The 18,679-nt window shown below is 39.1% G+C and overlaps 2 protein-coding genes across 4 annotated transcripts in view; one reads left to right on the top strand and one right to left on the bottom strand.

Annotated features, from left to right (window-relative positions):
• Nucleotides 1-1,167: 1,167 nt before the first annotated feature.
• lactbl1a (lactamase, beta-like 1a) lies at nucleotides 1,168-14,508 on the bottom strand. Of its 3 annotated transcripts, XM_020051619.2 has the most exons (8): nucleotides 14,395-14,508; nucleotides 12,395-12,477; nucleotides 6,599-6,738; nucleotides 4,867-4,973; nucleotides 4,337-4,494; nucleotides 3,948-4,177; nucleotides 3,589-3,694; nucleotides 1,168-3,476 (listed from the first exon to the last, which is right to left on the bottom strand). In XM_020051619.2, exons 3-8 carry the CDS (start codon nucleotides 6,702-6,704, stop codon nucleotides 2,492-2,494), a joined length of 1,692 nt encoding a protein of 563 aa, XP_019907178.2. In that variant the 5' UTR covers nucleotides 6,705-6,738; nucleotides 12,395-12,477; nucleotides 14,395-14,508; the 3' UTR covers nucleotides 1,168-2,491. The 3 variants fall into 3 exon arrangements, with proteins under 3 accessions (XP_019907178.2, XP_019907179.2, XP_010874054.2); XM_020051620.2 differs by lacking the exon at nucleotides 12,395-12,477; XM_010875752.3 differs by lacking the exons at nucleotides 12,395-12,477; nucleotides 14,395-14,508 and adding an exon at nucleotides 7,031-7,435.
• A 224-nt stretch (nucleotides 14,509-14,732) lies between these two features.
• ephb2a (eph receptor B2a) overlaps nucleotides 14,733-18,679 on the top strand; it is a 46,176-nt gene continuing 42,229 nt past the window's right edge. Inside the window, exon 1 of the mRNA XM_010875753.3 lies at nucleotides 14,733-14,925. Within this exon, the coding sequence (XP_010874055.1) occupies nucleotides 14,853-14,925 (73 nt within the window). The 5' untranslated portion in view covers nucleotides 14,733-14,852. The remainder of the gene's footprint in view (nucleotides 14,926-18,679) is intronic.

Genomic DNA, 18,679 nt, shown 5'->3' with positions numbered 1-18,679 from the left:
AAAAGTATTGAGAATCTGCAATTAACTCAAAATACACGTGTTCTCATCAATACCAAAAAGAGGGAACACACAACACCTATTTTAAAGACTCCACGTTGGCTGCCTGTGAACTTTTGAATTGATTACAAAATTGCCCTATTGATTTTCAAAGCACTACATGGCCTTGCAACTGAATAATCTGACGTGGTTTTTAGATACGTGCCTGGTCGGTTGCTCAGGTCATCTGGCACTGGTCTTTTGGTTGTAAGAATCAAAACATTTGGGGAAGCCTCTGTTAGTCACTGTGGACCTATCCTTTGGAACAGCTTGCCACATTATCTGAGGGACGCAGATACTATTGACATTTTGAAAAAAGGTCTTAGGACACACCTTTTTAGCCTGGCTTTCTAAAAGATTTTCTTCCACTTGTCTTAACATAATTTATTTGCAGTCTTTTATCCCCTTTGTTTCAACCCCATCCCCCCTTTTTTTTTCCTTTTTTTTTCTTTTTTTTTCTTTTCATCTTTTCTGTAATTCATACATTTTATCAAAGCGTTATTAACTATTTTATTATGACTTACCTGTTAAAAACCTTGGAATGCATTTTGTAAGAAATGTGCAATATACATAATGTTTGATTGATTGATTGACAACAACAATTTTTTCCCAACTATTCTGCATTCTACTTGGAGTCACAGTCAAATCTTAAATGGAAAAATTCAGATTATTGTTACACAACGCAGAAAATATGAACTTTTAAAGAACAGATATTTTTAAGTCATCTGGCCCTGCCAATTCCAATAACACCTTGAAGGAGCAGGCACATTTTACATTATTAGTAGGTTAATTCCTTTTTTTTTATTCCTTTTTTTCCCCAGCCTCTTACAAATTCTAGAAATTATTGTTTTCCCAAAATCACTGCACTAATATGAAAAAAAAAACAGTATTTGACATCTGGCAAATAGCTACCAGCAAAGCAATGGAAGTAGATGTCTTCAATTTTGTCTTAATGGATTATTTGTTTGATTTCTCTCTCTGGGTTTCTCTGTTGCTCAGAAATTCTCTTCATAGACTACACTCCGTCTGGGCTCATAAAGGGTGTGAAATGGTCATAAATACAGCATGTTATCACTTGTTAATGAATAGCAAGTTAAAGGGAGCCATAAAGATTCTACTGTCAAACAACAGGAGAGGCAACAATTATGTTTTATTGGGTTAATGAAACTGTCCTCTCTCAAGGACAATACATAGTGTGTTAATATACAGTATAACAGGATATTATAACAATGATAATTTTGCTTGTCCGGTTTAACAGTATTTTGAAAAGATACTCACTATTCCACAGTTTCTCAAAAATATTAGATTGCTTATTAAACTTCTTAATAAATCATCAAAAGTTTTCAATTTGTTCTGTTAGCCATTGGTAGGGATAATTTTTAAATATTTTTATACAATAATTCAGTTATTCAGTCTGGACAGACATACTGTACGTAGTAGTTATACTTCAGTCAACTTATTAATATCCCATTCTTATTTGACAACAGTTTCAGTCAATTACTTTTTCCCCACAATGTCAACTTGTTCTAAGAGTCTTTAATGCTTTAACTTCTCCTTGGGTCACATGGGTGGGTCAAACAGGGTGATTGTGGGGATTAAAAGGTTCCCCTGGGATAACTTTAAAACACAAATAGTGGCAGAGGGCAACATTTTACATGAGTCTCTAATTCTGAAGTCACTGTCCTTTTGCTTAATAAACAAAAATTGACCAACTGATGTCAATATATTTGGTGTTGACAGCATTTGGATTCATAATGAATCATTCTATCTGCACAACCTGAAATTAGTCCCTTAATGAAAACGAGTATGTACAAAACAAACAGCGAGAGACCCGTGGAGTCTTTAGCTCAACAGGTGGGAGGCCAAGGTGCTCAGTACTGGCCCTTTAAACTGTTGAGTCAAAACATCTGGACAAAAGGATTTTCTCTCCTAAGATACTTTGAGGCACTTATTACTTGAATTAAAATTGAGAACTGTGGACATTAGCTTTCCGAGCATTCACTACAGTCTTTTGCTGTGAGAAAAAACCTCTCATTTTGATGGCAACTTCTGTTGTTACTGTAACAAGAAAACAATAACAAACAAAAAAAGAAATATATTTAAAAAAAACACAACTCACACATTTACCCTCCATGTGACCTTAACAATGGATCATTTTACAAGAACTTCATGCAACACGATATAATGGGCATGGAGGACAACAATTATATTGAAGATAGCTTTTTTACCAGTCTCATCAACTGCACCACTTTACCAAACATAAGAGCAAGGCCCTCAGACATTCCCTGTCAAAATAACAAACATTTACCTGTTCATGTGACATCATACACGCTGAAATGTAGGCATTTTAAATGGCAAACAAGTTGGGTTCTTTGCAGAGTAGTTCAGACTCTTAGGGGTCCACCTGAGATCGAGTCAGTTCTCACCATATTAACAGGTCGGGGATCAGTGATTATCAACTGTTGAAGATTGGTCGTTGAGCTATCCGGAGGACTTTATAAGTGTTTAGTCCAGGGGAGTCGAATCCAGTTGACACACCTTTCTTGTTGAAATAATAGAAGTTAAAGAGCTGCCTGTCCTGAATCTCCAGAGACACCGACATGCTGTTAACCTTCAGCTTGCAGGGGTACTCCCCCTGGAAAACCACCCTGAATACACGCTCCTGGAGGAAGTCCAGACGGATTGTCCTGTACTTGACTGATACCGTGGTGTCCACCTGAGGTCCAAATTGCTCCATGACCAGCACCCCATCCAAGTCTGCCTTGATCTCATAAAAGGTGATGTTCTGGTAAGTAAAGAGGCCCACGTAGGGGGTTGGGTCGGGTGGTGGGGACAGCTTGTGCCGTGCTTCCCTGAAGGCCCTCTCCATAGCAGGAATGAGATAGCTGTAGGCCTGGCTGACCACGTCACCGTCCCCAGCCGCCGGCCTCACACCGGCCATCAGCACCACTAGGCCTAGCTTCAGCCGTGGAACCAGGGAGAAGGTGGCGCCATAGCCGTCCAAGTCCCCGTCCTTGCGCACCACGTCATAGCCCAGCTGCTCGTTAACCTCCCAGGGCGTGCCAGTGTAGTTGGAGAAGTAGCCTCGCTGGCAGCGGAACAGCGGGGTCAGCATGGTCTTCAGGGTGTCCTGTGTGAGGAGGGGTCGCCTGTAAGCCCCCAGGAGCACCATGGCCAGTTTAGCCATGTCAGCCGCCGTGGAGTACATCTGGCCAGCTGGCTGATACCATCCTAGTTCGTAGAGGGGTGCCGATTGGCCGTTGCTGTACACGCCCACCGCCATCTGGCTCTGAATGGCAGGGGTGATGTTGAATCCCGTGTCCTCCATCCCCAGCTGCTCCAGGATGTTGTCAGACACCCAGCGCTGGTAGCCAGATTTTGCGAATTTCGCGGCCAAGACATTAGCTAATAAGGAGAACGCAACGTTGCTATAGTGACATCTAAAGAAGAGGAGGGAAACAGTGGGGTCTAAGTCACGTCAAATCACCACCACCATTTACAACAATGTACCGGAACAGGTGTTGACAGGAAGGGGAATGGGGAGCTTCTTACTTGGTGCCAGGGTCAGCCACTAGGACATCGTCCTGTAACAGATCTATAGCAGCCTCCGTGTCTCCATCCCAGAGTAGATTTGTAGCTCGAAGCCGCCTGGGTAATCCTGAAAATAAATGCACATTTGGGAGTAAATGGAATGTATAAGGGAACTTCATATCGCATATGACTTTTCTAATGTTTAATCCATTGACAGTATAGGGCTTTACATAACAGTCCATTTGGAGAGGGATTCAATCAGGACAAAAGGTTAACAGGCCATGAGCTCATTATCTTCTTTAGGTTCTAAGTCTTTAAGTATGGACTCTGCTCTCCATTAAGGTAATTGCCAGGGTATGGTTAATGTGGAGTACTCGTACCGGAGAGCTGACCAGCCATCCTGCGCAGCGTGACGGAGGGAAAACGTGGCCGGATGTCTCGGTCAGAACCAGCCTTCGCATTCACAAATTCCCTCTGTTTTCCCAGGGGGTTCTTGATGGTGAAGTTGGCTACATACTTTTCCAGAGGGTCATCCAGGGAGGACACCTTTCCCTCCTCCCACAGCTTGTAGAGCATCAGTGTGGGGAAGATCTTGGAGAGACTAGCAATTCTGTGGGGGGAAAAACATTGCTGCATGTTATTACCTCTGCAACCTGTCACATTTTCTGAAAATCCACCAATATTGCTATTGTCTGCCAGAACAGTCATGTAAATCTCATCTAACATGCTTCTGACAAATGATTTCAGATGGGAGGAGCGCAGCGTAGACCTGTACACTGTGTACTCGTTGGGTGGTGGCGACGATGGATCACTTCCATTCCTTCTGCCGAAGTTTCCGTTCCACAGCACAGAGTCATTGAAGACAACGATGGCCGACAGAGCTGGTAGTCTGGTGTCATCAATACTTGACCTCAGGAGAACATCTACCTGCATGGCAAAAAAAATGTTGTGAATGATGAACGTACATTTCATATGTTCTGCCTCAAAAACAGTGAGATCTGACTTGAGAAAGTAAGTTCCAAATATACCAGTAGTTTCCAAACGTTTTGACGCGTGACCACATTTTTATATGAAATGTTTTGCGTGACCCCACTGTCCATTCACCTACTCATTAAAATTTTCTTAATTGGAGTTTCGACAGACTGGTTTGCAACAGTAACAGAATCTAACGGTTTGGTTGGAAACAGGCATTCATTGTGTATGAATGTCTGTCTATATCTAGTTATGGTACCATTTATTTCACCTTACTGATATCAATAACGCCATTAATGATATCAAGATTCAAAACTTATTGGTTACTTTTCCTAAGGCTTCCTTGAGTGCAGCGATCGGGTGTTCCAGGGGTGTTGGCTCAGGGAAACGAGGGCACGCAGTTTCTTCCTTTACTTCAATTTTCACAACATTTTCTATGGACAGAAAAAACACAGGTGGTGAGTTACATCTGACATTCTACCAAATCACCTGTGGTCAACTGGCGCACGCGCACGTGCACACACACACGCACGCACGCACATCATCCAGATGGTCATTGGCAAAATTCAGATGGGCCTGGACATGCGCTGGCTTGAGCAGGGGGGACCTTGCGTGCGCTGCAGGATTTTAATCCATGACGGCGTAGTGTGTTACTAATGGTTTTCTTTGAGACTGTGGTCCCAGCTCTCTTCAGGTCATTGACCAGGTCCTGCCGTGTAGTTCTGGGCTGATCCCTCACCTTCCTCATGATCATTGATGCCCCACGAGGTGAGATCTTGCATGGAGCCCCAGACCGAGGGAGATTGACCGTCATCTTGAACTTCTTCCATTTTCTAATAATTGCGCCAACAGTTGTTGCCTGCTCACCAAGCTGCTTGCCTATTGTCCTGTAGCCCATGCCAACCTTGTGCAGGTCTACAATTTTATCCCTGATGTCCTTACACAGCTCTCTGGTCTTGGCCATTGTGGAGAGGTTGGAGTCTGTTTGATTGAGTGTGTGGACTGGTGTCTTTTATACAGGTAACAAGTTCAAACAGGTGCAGTTAATACAGATAATGAGTGGAGAACAGGAGGGCTTCCTGTTCCGGCTCTCACAAACAGGTCTGTGAGAGCCGGAATTCTTACTGGTTGGTAGGTGATCAAATACTTATGTCATGCAATAAAATGCGAATTAATTATTTAAAATCACATTGATCATACAATGTGATTTTCTGGATTATTTTCTTTTGATTCCGTCTCTCACAGTTGATGTGTACCTATGATAAAAATTACAGACAAAATACTTGTTCTCCCCACTGTATGCGCACACGCACATCGACACACACACACACACACACACACACACACACACACACAGGTACATATTTGGACACTCTTAAGATATATCTGTTCTCAATATAATATATTAGGGTCAATTTGTCTTTGCAAATGTATTATGTTCTAGTATTGTCAAGCAGGAACCTATAAGACTTTCATTAGATTTTTTGCCTGGTTAATCTTCTGCATAAGACCAATAAAAATTTGCATTTTAAAACAAGGTCATTTATTTTCAGTTCATTTAATTGTGTAAAAGAGTGGATTGAGTAAAGACAATTGACCAATGCTGTCTGGGAAAATTGTCACTATATGCCCAAATCTTAATGTTCACCATTTTATTTTCATGTCACCGTTTCTAACATATTAGTTGTAATTTCTGACAAGATGTTTGTCTATATTACAAATTCCCACCTTGGTACCCCTTCCCTAGTCATCCGACACCCTCCTGCCCCCTGTATTGACCCTGCATTAAAGGGCCATTAATCCATCAGGCACTATGTAAAGCTTTTTGTAATCCCCCAGCAGCCTTTGCAAACAAGCAATTAAACCAAAGGGGCTAAGGAAGCCATATGTACAAAAGTGTTTCCAGGTTAAAACCCACACAAGTACTCTGGTCTGCTTGGGTATAATTGTTACACTTCAACGGCCTGTCACGGAACACTCTTTCAGATAAAGAATGGCTTCTGAATAAGCATATATATGGAACCACAGAAAGCAGAGGAGATTCACTTTAGATTCTTACCTATTTTTAGTTTGGGAATTCTGTACTGCCAAATAAAGCATCCCGTCATGACCAAGGACAGCAGCAGGAAGACCACCATACCTAACTTGGTCCATTTAACCTTCATCTTCCTGGTGTGGTTGTCTTCAAGATTCGACAGGCTAGAAAAAAAGACATAGTCTCCAGTGGTCTTACAGAAATGTATAAAGGTTCCTTAATAAGGATTATTTGGCAAACAAGGATACGTGAATCCTGTTCAAGCAGCACTGCCTAATAACTTTCCAAAAGATGACATGAGATTGAATCAAACCTCGTTTCATCTGGCACAATAAAATGGTAGCTTATAGCAATACATTCATAAAGCTTATACCCTGTCAATCCCAGACACTAATGCCATCAAATGCACGCTGATAGAATTCTGTTGACTCTAGAGATACAGTGTCGCTAACTTACCCCTCAGGGTTCTCACTGGTGGAGCCAAGGGTTGTTCCCCAGGACCCAAGCCACACACATCACGGGCACTTAATCTTCAGGATGCTGCCATCCAAACCCCACCATCCATAACAACCTTCTCTGTTACTTCAATACAAGACAAGCCATTGTGGTTATTTTCCCAGTTTAGACAGTGCAGGCTCAACCTATGGCTCACAATCCTTCACTAACAGACCACTGCTGGCTAACTGCACTTAATCCCAGCCGGTGATCCCTGGACGATTGATTCCATTCCATGTCCACCAACTAGGGGCCGTGACGTCATAATCTGCAGAGATTCTGCTGTAAAGCCATGCTGGAGAAAGCCTAGAAGAGGAGGGAACCCTTAAGCTCAGCTCTCATCTTCAGCAATCAAATCAGCTGATGCTGAACAAGGGGAGGGCAAATTGATTTAATAAACAAATCAGATAACTTTTCCATTCCCTAAATTACACTGTGGATAAAAGAGCAGAGACATGGCTGACTGTTAGGAGGTCATGGTCAACTACTTTCTGATGACGGTAGATGGGATCTAATGAGATATTGGCCACAGCCATCTGACGTGTTGTCTTTCTACAGCTTCCAAGCCAGCTGCTAGTCTCTGAAGAGTGATGTGCTAACACTGTTGAGGATTTGTACCAGCCTAGGCTGCTTGCAACCGAGATCACCAATGCCCTTGTGTTCTGCTTAGGAGGAATAGTCTGCTAAATAGACGATGATGATGCGAATGAAATGTGTTAAATGCACTGTCACAACACAGGTTCCTTAATCCCCTTACAGTGAAGTGGAAAGTCTGTGTGTGTGTGTGTGTGTGTGTGTGTGTGTGTAAACAAATGATGGTCTTGTAACATGCATCCTCAACATGAATACATCCTGGCAATGGACCATTATAGTACCACAGAATGAAACACCACGGATTAAAACACGCTATAGCCCAAACACACACACAGTAAGCCAACATGTAACTGGTTTACATCCCTCTAGTGTAATCCTTTGAAGGATTGACATTTACTGATGACATGTATTTACTATATCAATATGCAATAGCATTTCATATGCTGTCTGCAGAAGGTTTATGAAAGTGTCAGATATGAAAAGATGAGTACATATCTCTGCAGAAGTCGATGAGTTATATAAGAACAGCTAGCAAGCAGAAAGGTAGGTAGGCAGGCTGCTCAAATAACAGAGAGTGGCTGATCTATTACAGTGGCTGAACACGTTGCCTGAGGTGTGATGTGAGATACAACAGGCCTGATGTCCAGCATGAGTTATGACTGTCATATGGACTGTCATAAGGGATGTCTGCTCAGTCATGCGCTCTCAAACGCGTTATCAGATGTGCCAATATCATGTTTATCCCCTGTTGTGTACAAACACCCCATGTGGCTGTGACAGAAAAGAGTAATAATATATGGCTTTTAGGTCATAACCTTACAGCTTTCCAGTCCAACCACAAGAGGGCAGTAGATACTGTGACTATCAGAAGGACCATGACTCTCATCCAGTAACCTAAGACTAGAACAGTAAGCACCAACAAGTGTTGACAGAATGCATGATAAGTCATACATACTCATAAATATGTGCACCCCACGGCCAAGCAAAGACTGTAAAAAAAAAACACTCATAGATATTCACAATAGAATACATGTGATAACTCCCACACACAGTTTTTCCTTGTTTCTGTTGTTTCTATTTCTGTCTTTAGAAGCTGTTGCTGTTATGATTTATATGGTTGTAATTTCTACATGTTTTCACTAAATGAATGGCAATTAAAAGATTTTCCTCACCTGTTATGTCTACATTGTTTAAGCCGTGGTTTCAGCTAATACCAAAATAAACAAATAAAACTATTTATATCTCTTCTTGTGTTCAGGTGCGACTTCAGAAACACAGAGCACAAAGTCCTCATAGTCAGAGCTAGCCAGTCAATCCAGCACACTGTCTATGTAGAACTGGCATATTTCCTAGTAATCCAAAAAGTTAACTTGAAGAATTAAGAGCTCTATAGGCTGTAAACTATAATCAGAGCACTGGACAATCTTCAGAAACGCAGCTAATTAAAACAAATGACTCCTTAGCAAATTACTCCCTATCCCAAGACTAACAATGGCATTTGTTAATGAATGGAGCCAAATACCTTACCTACTGCATTTACTACATTCATATCCAGGCACTGTATAATGTGCAGTTACAGAAAGGGAAAGCATCTTTCTCATATCATTTTTACATTTTCCATTCATTATCAGACTTACTTTGGAGAGTCTTTTGTCATTAAATATACAACCCTGTTTCCAAAACAGTTGGGGCACTGGGTAAAATGTAACGAAAGACAGAATGCCGTCGTGTGCAAATCATTTAAATCCTATATTCTATTGAAAATAGTACAAAGAGAACATATCAAATGTTGAAACTGAGAAATGTTATTGTTTCTTGAAAAATACATGCCCACTTTGAATTTCATGCCAGCAACACATTTTAAACAGCTGGGACAGGGGCAACAAAAGACTGGAAAAGTTGTGTAATTCTACTTTCCTACGATGCTGAGCCCCTTACAGTTCTACTTTCACTTTTCAGAATTAGAGTTGTGTGGGCATGTGTTGAATATTCTAAATAAAAACATATATAAATACATTAAAAAAACATATATTAAATTGCTATGGTGGGTTGGAATGATTCCAGCCTTAATCAAACCAACCCATAACAGAATTTACAGTGTCATTTTGTTGAAATGTCTCCCAACGCACACAAGTGCTGCTTATTAAGGCAAATGACCCCCTACTTCCTGACTTGACCTTACTGGTAACTGCTAGGAAATTATTTTGTATACCACGCAGTCGGCCTTCAAGTACAGACAAAACACACAGTAAAACAATGGAAATCATCAGAATGGACATCAGCATTTGGGTGGAGGAGGAAATCCTTGTTGCTCATTGTATTCACAATGTTAGATGTTCTTCTCTGTCTGTATATGTACTGTTCCAAAATGGAAGAGACTACAAATGAAAGCTTCAAGGCACAATTCAAGGCATATTTTTTGTACACTTTTTCTAAGCTGGTGTATGGAAAAATGATTTTGTTTGAATCTGATGTTCCTTTAATTCAGCAAACATCCACTAGGTGGAATTTGGGCTATTCCCTTGGAGTGTCAATATTTTTGGCACCCTGGGTTTTAGTACTTTGTGCACCATCACCTTGCAAGAACAAGAACAATAAGCTTTTAATATAATTTTCATGAGAGCAGAGAACGCATTGGAAGGTCTAGAGTCTGAGATGGTCTAGAGTCTGGGATGTCTAGAGCCTGAGATGGCCATTGGAAAATAATGATTTTGTGGTCAATTAACCATTTTGTTGTAGATTTCAATATGTGCATTGATCCACTGTGTCATCCTCCTGAAAGAGGCAACCAGGTTTTAGGCCAAAATATCCTGGTACTGGATACAGTTCATAATGCCACTGACCTTATTTAGGGCCCCAGGGACATTGGAAACAAAAAAACTGAGACGAAATTAAAGATTCAGCACCATTTTTTTCTTTTACAGCAGTTATGTGGTTATTTACTGCTCATGACTTCTCATGCAAAAACGACATGTGTGTTTGACAAAAGAGCTCTATTTCTATGTAATCTGACTAAAGTACCAGCCCAATCCAAGTGCCAATGCTGTTCAGCAAACTCCATGCGGTAACATTGGTTGGATGCCATTAAACATGAAAATGAAAAGCACTTTGGCTTTGCACACCAGCACTCATGTTCCTCCTGGACTCATGCTGGATCAAAACTGTAATGCATTGAGGAATGGTCTAAGAATCTCAGAACCAACTGCCTGTTTCTAAAAAGAGACAATCCTAAACATTTATTTAAAATGTAGAATTATTCTATTAATTGAATTATTTTAACACTCATTTTGAAATAAAGCTTTCTTTTTTGGATGAGTAGCCAAAACATCTGTAAAAAGAGAGCTATGAATACTACAAACAACAATATCTGACACATACACACTCCAGATAGGAAGTCATTAATTAACTATTTGCTTCTCCCAGTCACTGCATGTCAATCTTTACTCTGTTTAGCTCCTGAAATTTCTTTCAGAGCAGGCGTGTGTCAATTCCACCAGCAAGGTCAATTTTTACAATGTTATGCAGAGAGCTCTTCAGCATGCATCATTATCATATTAACTGGGTGCGTGGGCATGGGCAGACAGTAGTGAGTGTACTATTTGCTTACTTCCCATTTCAGGAAATAGTTACAATTTAGGGTGGTGAAATGATGAATACTTTCTTTACACAGAACAGCACCCTGGCCTCCATATTAGGAGTTCTCCAGACATCCACCTTGGACCTCATCACCTCTCCTCCTAATACTCACCCTCTTCAAAAGTCACCTGCACTCACTAAATAGTTACACTGACCCTTAACTACTCAACCCAATTCTTTGCAATTAATCATATATTTTGGTTTGTAATAATGCTTTATTGTTTAGTAAATTCTTATTTTTAAACCACTGCTTTTTGCCTGGAGGTCGTCTTTTTTTTCACAATCCCTGATGGTTTGTGGTGTCACAACAGACAGGAGAGGGTCAGGGGTGCTTGACTGCAGTCTGTGTCTGCATTTGCCTTAAGGGAAACCAGGGAAGCGAGTTGGTGGGCGTCTTTCCATTACGCATGACGTAAGCCCATAGAATATTGAATTCTATAAAAAGACTTTTATCCAAGACCATGTTCCTTGTGTTAGCTTTTATACAGACTTTTTTAAAGGCACTGTTACCCTGTGTGTGCATTTCTATGTGTTGTGTGTACAAATGTGTCTGTGTTTCATCCCTTTGGATGTGAGGGTATGATATTACAGGTTTGGTAACATTCATTAAACAATATGTGGTCAATTTAGCTACTTCCATATCTATCCTGCTTGTGAGTCTATATTTGGCCATGTGTTGGGATCGACATTAATGAAGAGATGAGCGTAGTCAGTTCAACAAGCCAGAGAGGAACCAGATTCCCTGTTTAATTTCTAACCCACAACTCAAGACAGATTAAACTTGACGGGATTGTTAGTGCCATGTGTGACCTACAATCTGTGCTCAACTCACACTGGCAGACTAGAGGGTCACTGATCTCCCTGGGCAAAGGTTTCCATGGGAACGACCCCTGGTTCCTCTAATCTGCTGTTTTGCAGCCCTCACTCATCTTGAGGCTGAGTTATGCTGGATTCCTTTATGTCAGTCCCATATTCTTCTGCTCTATTTCCTCACCCAAACCCACTCCCTCTTAGCCTCCCCCGTCTTGGCCGGCACCTCCCTCTCTCCCTCCCTCCCTGGTCGGCAGGCACTCCGCAATGTTTTATCCTACTTACATCTTTGTCTACTGCATCTACTCGTTTACAGTGAATCAACCTGCTTTCCTCACTGATATCCAAGTGGTGTGTTTTCCATTTATCTGCAATGGGACAACATTTTATTAAAAACATGATACTTACCCCTTAAACAATGTACGACCAGCCTGCACTTCCCTCATTAAGAGTGCATTACTGACATAAATACACCTGGTTTCATCAACACATCAGTGTGTTGATTGTGTCACTGTACAATATGTATAATTCCAGTAAATGTGAAGGAATCTACCCAGCCTCTATCTGTTGAATGCTATAAGAACAACATTACCAAGTGTTTTTAAATGCTATGGACTATACACCTTTTCACAGGCTTCTTGTTTTTCTGCATTAGAATTAAATATTTTGTTCAAATGGAAAGATACGTTCCGAAAAATATGTAATGTTCTAAAAACATAAAAACAATGTATTGATTGTGTATGTATTTACAACTCAAGAGTTGGGTGAATGGACCCTTGGCAGCTATTACAGCTGTATATAATTTCAATATAATTGTACCAAACAATTACGAATTGTAACTTTCCAAAAGGTGTAAAATGTTCAGTGACAAGGCTTGGACATTACTTGGTATCAGTGCTTTCTAACCATCAACCTCTTCATTGATGGTCACATTTTGTAGCATCTCATATAAAATGATTCACAGCTGTACTGCCTGTCAACAATGTTTCCATCAACCATTAACTCTGGAAGTGGAGACCAGCAATCAACATGTCTCTGGTTTTGAACTGTTTTATCAGTTGGAAAGAAATCTGTACTTTTTTAGTATAATTTTTTTCCTTTGAAAATATAGAGTAGATTGTGTAGATACATGTAGTAAAACATTTTGGGATTAGATCTTAAAGCACCTATGTAGTTTCACTCCTTTGACTAATATTTTTGATAATATGTTGAAATTAAGGAGTTTCTGCTAACCATTGCGACACAATGTCTTACTACTTGCCATGTTCTACCTAGCCAGGGCTTTTTACAATACATTTAATAAAGGATGGATTGGACAGTAAACATGTCCCCCAAAATTTATGCAATTGTTATTTTAATGGTTTTCAATAAAAATTGTCAAAAAGCAACAAAAAGCAATTCTCAAGACAGACTGTTCACAAAGGCTGTTGAGGAGTAGTATAAGTAGATCAAGGAAACCTAAAACTTTCTAACTGGTCTAATTGTCAGCATCCAACCATAACCCACAAATCTTTCAAAGTGCCCATACACTAAAATTACATTATTTTCACTGATCTGTACTAAACTTGTAATGTGGCAATATACATCAAATAATGCATTTTTTTATTGCACTGGGCCTTATATCAATAATATAATGCATCTTATCATAATTCACTAATAAATACAGTTTTACTACACAGGAGCAATTGAGTTATAAACCTATAGTATTTACAGGAAGGGATTTTCAAGATTAATTTCAGTTGCTGTGGGCTTCATGTCTGTGGCATTGCTTTAAGTGCTGTTTATTAGAGTAATGGAAGGCGTTAATCCATTACTAAATTGGGGTTAATTCCAGAATAAATTGCTTTGTTGACGTTCTCAGGTTAGGGTCAAAGATCAAGTGTGCCCTTCACAATAGCACTGTTTCTTGCTGGCCCTATAACATCCTAGCCGATATATAGTATCTCTATGATTTTTAATGCCCCTATCTGTCATTTTTGTTTCCAGAAATAACCCATGCTTTCCAGAAATGTTTAATGCATTACTATGATGTTGTTTCTATTTCCTACTCAGGGTGGCACCATTGTTCTTGGATCACTTACAGAATGTTCAGGAGAAGCACCAAAGATGCATTTTTTTTTTATGTGACCCACGTAGCTCAGGTTGTTTTGTTGATTCATAGCTAAATATACGTTTACATTACGTTTCATTTACATTATGCATTGGGAAAAAAGTTTATTTGAGCAGATAAGTAATATATTAAGTTAAATTGCTTCAAAGAATTCGATTGACCATAAGTTACAGACCTGTGCAGATTGTCTACTTTCGAAAGTTGGTGTCAGCTGTCGATGCTACTTGTCCTAAAAGAAATATCAAACAGTGTAATCAAACAGCGGCCCTGCAACTAACGGTTGCAGTATTGATGCCAGTTTGTGCTTTATACATAAATAATTAATTTCGCAGTATAAATACTGGTGTGTATTTAGGTTATTTAATTACACTGATCAATACATTAGTATTTCAGAGGAATTTTGTTAAGGAAGATAGCAGCCATTTCCAAACTACAGATACTTTACCCCCCCCTCCCCCTTTGTATGATTGCCTTTGGTTTCGCCCAAACTTGGTTTAGATGCGTGTTCTCCCTGCAAAAGCGGTTCGTTTTAACCATTGGCTGTTCGCGTTTGCGCTTCAGTAAACGAATTCGCTGTCAATGGCCCGCTGGTGGACCTGTTTTCTATGAAAGCTCTGGCTTTTTACAGCCAAAATGCCCAGATTTTTAGTTGTAATGGATATCTTATATTTTGTATGGATATTTCCAATGGTCGGGGCAGTCGAAGGTAAGATTGAATGATGCCTTTTTCTTTATCCCGTCTCAATGCATAATTAAAAGGTGCATGAACGACTGTCAGCTCTGAGAATAAATCCATTAATTATACAGAATAAATTTCTAATTCTGTTACAGTGTAAATAGCATGTGCATATTGGAGGGCTGTAGAATTCTAATGCTAGTATAGAGTAAATAAGTCGTTTGTCTTGCATTTGGATGCGATAACAGTGAAGGCTTTCAGGTGGGGACTGTCACATTGAAATGCCGGCTTTTGTATGCATCAAAGTCTGCTGAAATGTTCAGTGAAAAAAAATTATAGCAATGATAGGTAAAACAGTGTTACAGTTATTATAATGGTCCAAGACACACATGTTGACAAGTGAACAATGTGTAGTCATAAATATTGTAGAGATTAATATATTTAATTGAATACTGTATATTATAGTACAAAATGTGTGTGTGTGTGTGTGTGTGTTTTATCGTGTGTTGGGGTAACTACCAGTGAACTAAGGCTGTAGACCCAACCCCATCTCAATATATTAATTTGTTTTAATTTCTACCTTTTCTTTTAATGTATAGATCAAATGTAGGAAGGCTTTTCTATTAAATCACACACACACACACACACATAAATTAGTAATAGATCTTGATCTATATTTCAGATACCATATTTCATACACAGCACTCCCATTATATTTTTCACCCTGATTCGTTCCACAACACTCTTCTGTATTTAATGACAGATTACTAGGATGAGGGAAAGCATAACTGACCCTTGATTACCAAATCCAACCCCAAAACAATCATATCTGTTTTGCTTGGAAAGGGTTTTTGGATTGAAACGTTGATCCGGCCTTGTCATTTGTTTGGCCTCTCTTTTGAATTTTCAGGAGTTGAGTGTTAAAGCTTCTTATTCTGAGTTGCTGGCAGTGGATCTTACATCTTTTCTCATTCACGTTTATGCATTTTTTGGAACAGGGTTTAAAAGTACCAATGGCAAAACAGTGGTCTAAAAAAACCTGGATTGCATATCTTAGATCCACCTTTGGAAAACATAAAGGTTAATCTAAAAATACAAAATGTAATTGTTTTGTTCACAGAACATAAACATGTTGGTTTCAACAAAAAACAAGAAGTTGCAAAGTGTTCACTGTTTCTGACAATCAGTTAATGCCACTGAAAAATTACAATGAATTACACCAGATTTGTTTTGATTTGATATTTGTTGGTGAAATAGGTATAAAAGGAGTCCAATTTTTAAAACATGATGTAGTTATCTCAATTGGCTGTTTGGACTCAAGAGAAATGTGCATTTGTGCAAATGTCATTGGTTCCAATCAAATTCCTTTGAATGTAATTTAATGTTGATGGTATAATATAGTTTTGAGAAGGCAACTGCATTAAAAAAAAACATGAGTTCTGTGTCTTGAGAAAAAAAATCTATAATATTATTGGTTCTTATTCTAAGAAACGATAATATGTGATTAAGAAAAACTGTGAAGAAATTCAGTATTCCTTCATAACTGTGTTAACTCATCACTAGGTAGCAACTTGTAGTATGATATACTAATTAAACCTGTAATTAACATTGTAAGGAAATGTGAACGTTATAAAGAGTAGTTACTTGGCTATCTCTGGAATAACTGAAGAAGTTGTGTTACGGACAAACCTCTGAATCACTGATAGACGGACGCTGCATTGAAACAACTGCACAGCCATCTTGGCAATGCTCCTCCGTTGTAAAAAGATGCAGTCAATGGCCAGTTTATTAGGCATACCACGTGTTCATGTAAATGGATCACTCTCACATGGCCTTGACTTGCCATATAAAGCAAGCAGACGGGCATTAAGGCATTCAGTACCTGTTCGATTAAACATTAAAATGGATGAAAAACTGACCATAGCAACTTTAAGTGTGATATGATCCCTGGATCTCAGGGCTTTTCACTCGCAGCAGTGTAGGGCAGATGTCTCCAACTTTAATGGGAGTACTAACAAAAAAAAAAAAAGCATGTCACAAGCTACTCTTAATAAAAAAAAATCTTCACCTCTCCCTGCCTTAGTGTACAAGATAAAAATTCTGTCTTTCTGTCTACAGTACCTTGTAAAATAAGGGTTAATATACAGTTCTGAGAAAGGCTCTATAAAATCTGTTCCAAAGTTTTCTTTATGTAATAATAATATTTTGGTTTTGTCATGTATATCCTATTACACCCACCTTAATGAATCCTGTTGAATTACATAGTGTGAGATGAACATAAGCATCTATTGTTTTTTAGAAATGACTAATGTTACTGTCCTCACTCAACTAAAGAAACACTTAAAGACATCTACTGTAATTCAAATTCTGTATCATTCTATTCATTCTTATGGAGGACTGGTCCGAGTATGTGGGCCAAGATGGCCAACTGATAGTTTCAGTGGCACCAAGATGTCACCTAGGTGTGTGCATTTTGTTAATACTTTATGTTTTTAGCCTGTTTATTTTTATTTAGCCTGTTTATTTTTATCCATGTTCTCCGAAAGTCACTACACTATTTAAATAAAAGGGCCTTTCACCCTTGGGGACTCTTTGTTTTGTGGTACTTGACTTGTAGCATGAGAGATTTTTAGGTCTTTGAAATAGCTAACTAACTTTATATGAGGCAACACAATGGCTTGTCATTACGATTTCCAGAATTCATTTTTGGAAGTGTTGTAACATGGTGATATTGAACCGTACGTATACATGTAAAACATAGTAGGCTCGTGTACAATGGATGATGGAGAAATTTCCACAACAATGACGGTAGCCAGATTGTCATAGTTTGCAATGTTATTATATATTATCCTGGTTAAAAACCACTCAATTATTCACACTTGGACCACACATTCTTATCAGGACCAATACACCAAATTACTAAGTTAATTCTATTAATTTGTGCCTTGCTTGTTGCTTAACAACCAGTAACTGTTGGTAAAATATGACTGATCATGCAAGAAAACTGTCTTATATTTAAGGATAGTGATCATATGAAGCCATTTATTATCACATGGTTGTTTGGCTCCTTTTTAAATCATAATGATAACAGAAATCACCCAAATGGCCCTGATCAAAGGTTTACATACTCTTGGCCTTATTACTGGCACACAAGGTGACACACATAGGGGAAAATGGCAATTAGTGTTTGTGTATAAATAGTCAATGAGTTTGTTAGCTAATTGTGAAATGGGTATAGATTTAGCCTGGATTACATCTTTTTTTTCTGTCTGAGAATTCATGGCTAATCAGCTTTGTAAAGATGTATAGCTAGCAATGCTACAAAGATAGTTAACTAGTGTTTTTGTATTTGAATACACAAGCCTATTTCTGGGGTATATACTGACTTATTAAGGATTAAGTTGACTATTGTACATTGCATGGAATGGACAATATAATAACTGAAGTAATAAGCTGTCTGTTATCATCAAAATAAACATTCTCATTCTATAAAACCAGAGGGTCAGTGGTTACAGAGAAGTTACAGTCAGATGGCAGGGGCAGTAAGGCACTTTCAACAGAGAGCAAACTGTGCTGCCTGCCTGTGTATGGAGGACTTGCACATCTCCCTCATTGACCACATACCTCTTCCTTCTGCTCAGGCTATGTTGTTCTGTCTTGACTGCCGCTCTATCTGTAGGAGTATTTAAAAAACTCATATGTTCAACTCAATACTGAAAATTGTAGCCGAGACTTACGCTATCATAACTGTTACATTTTCCCCCCCTTTTCAAGTGGTTTGAGA

The sequence above is a fragment of the Esox lucius genome, chromosome 12 (genome assembly GCF_011004845.1).
Source record: "Esox lucius isolate fEsoLuc1 chromosome 12, fEsoLuc1.pri, whole genome shotgun sequence".
Classification (NCBI taxonomy): Eukaryota; Metazoa; Chordata; class Actinopteri; order Esociformes; family Esocidae; genus Esox; species Esox lucius.
Note: the sequence above shows the minus strand (reverse complement) of the source record. Positions and strands in the feature narration are given on the sequence as shown.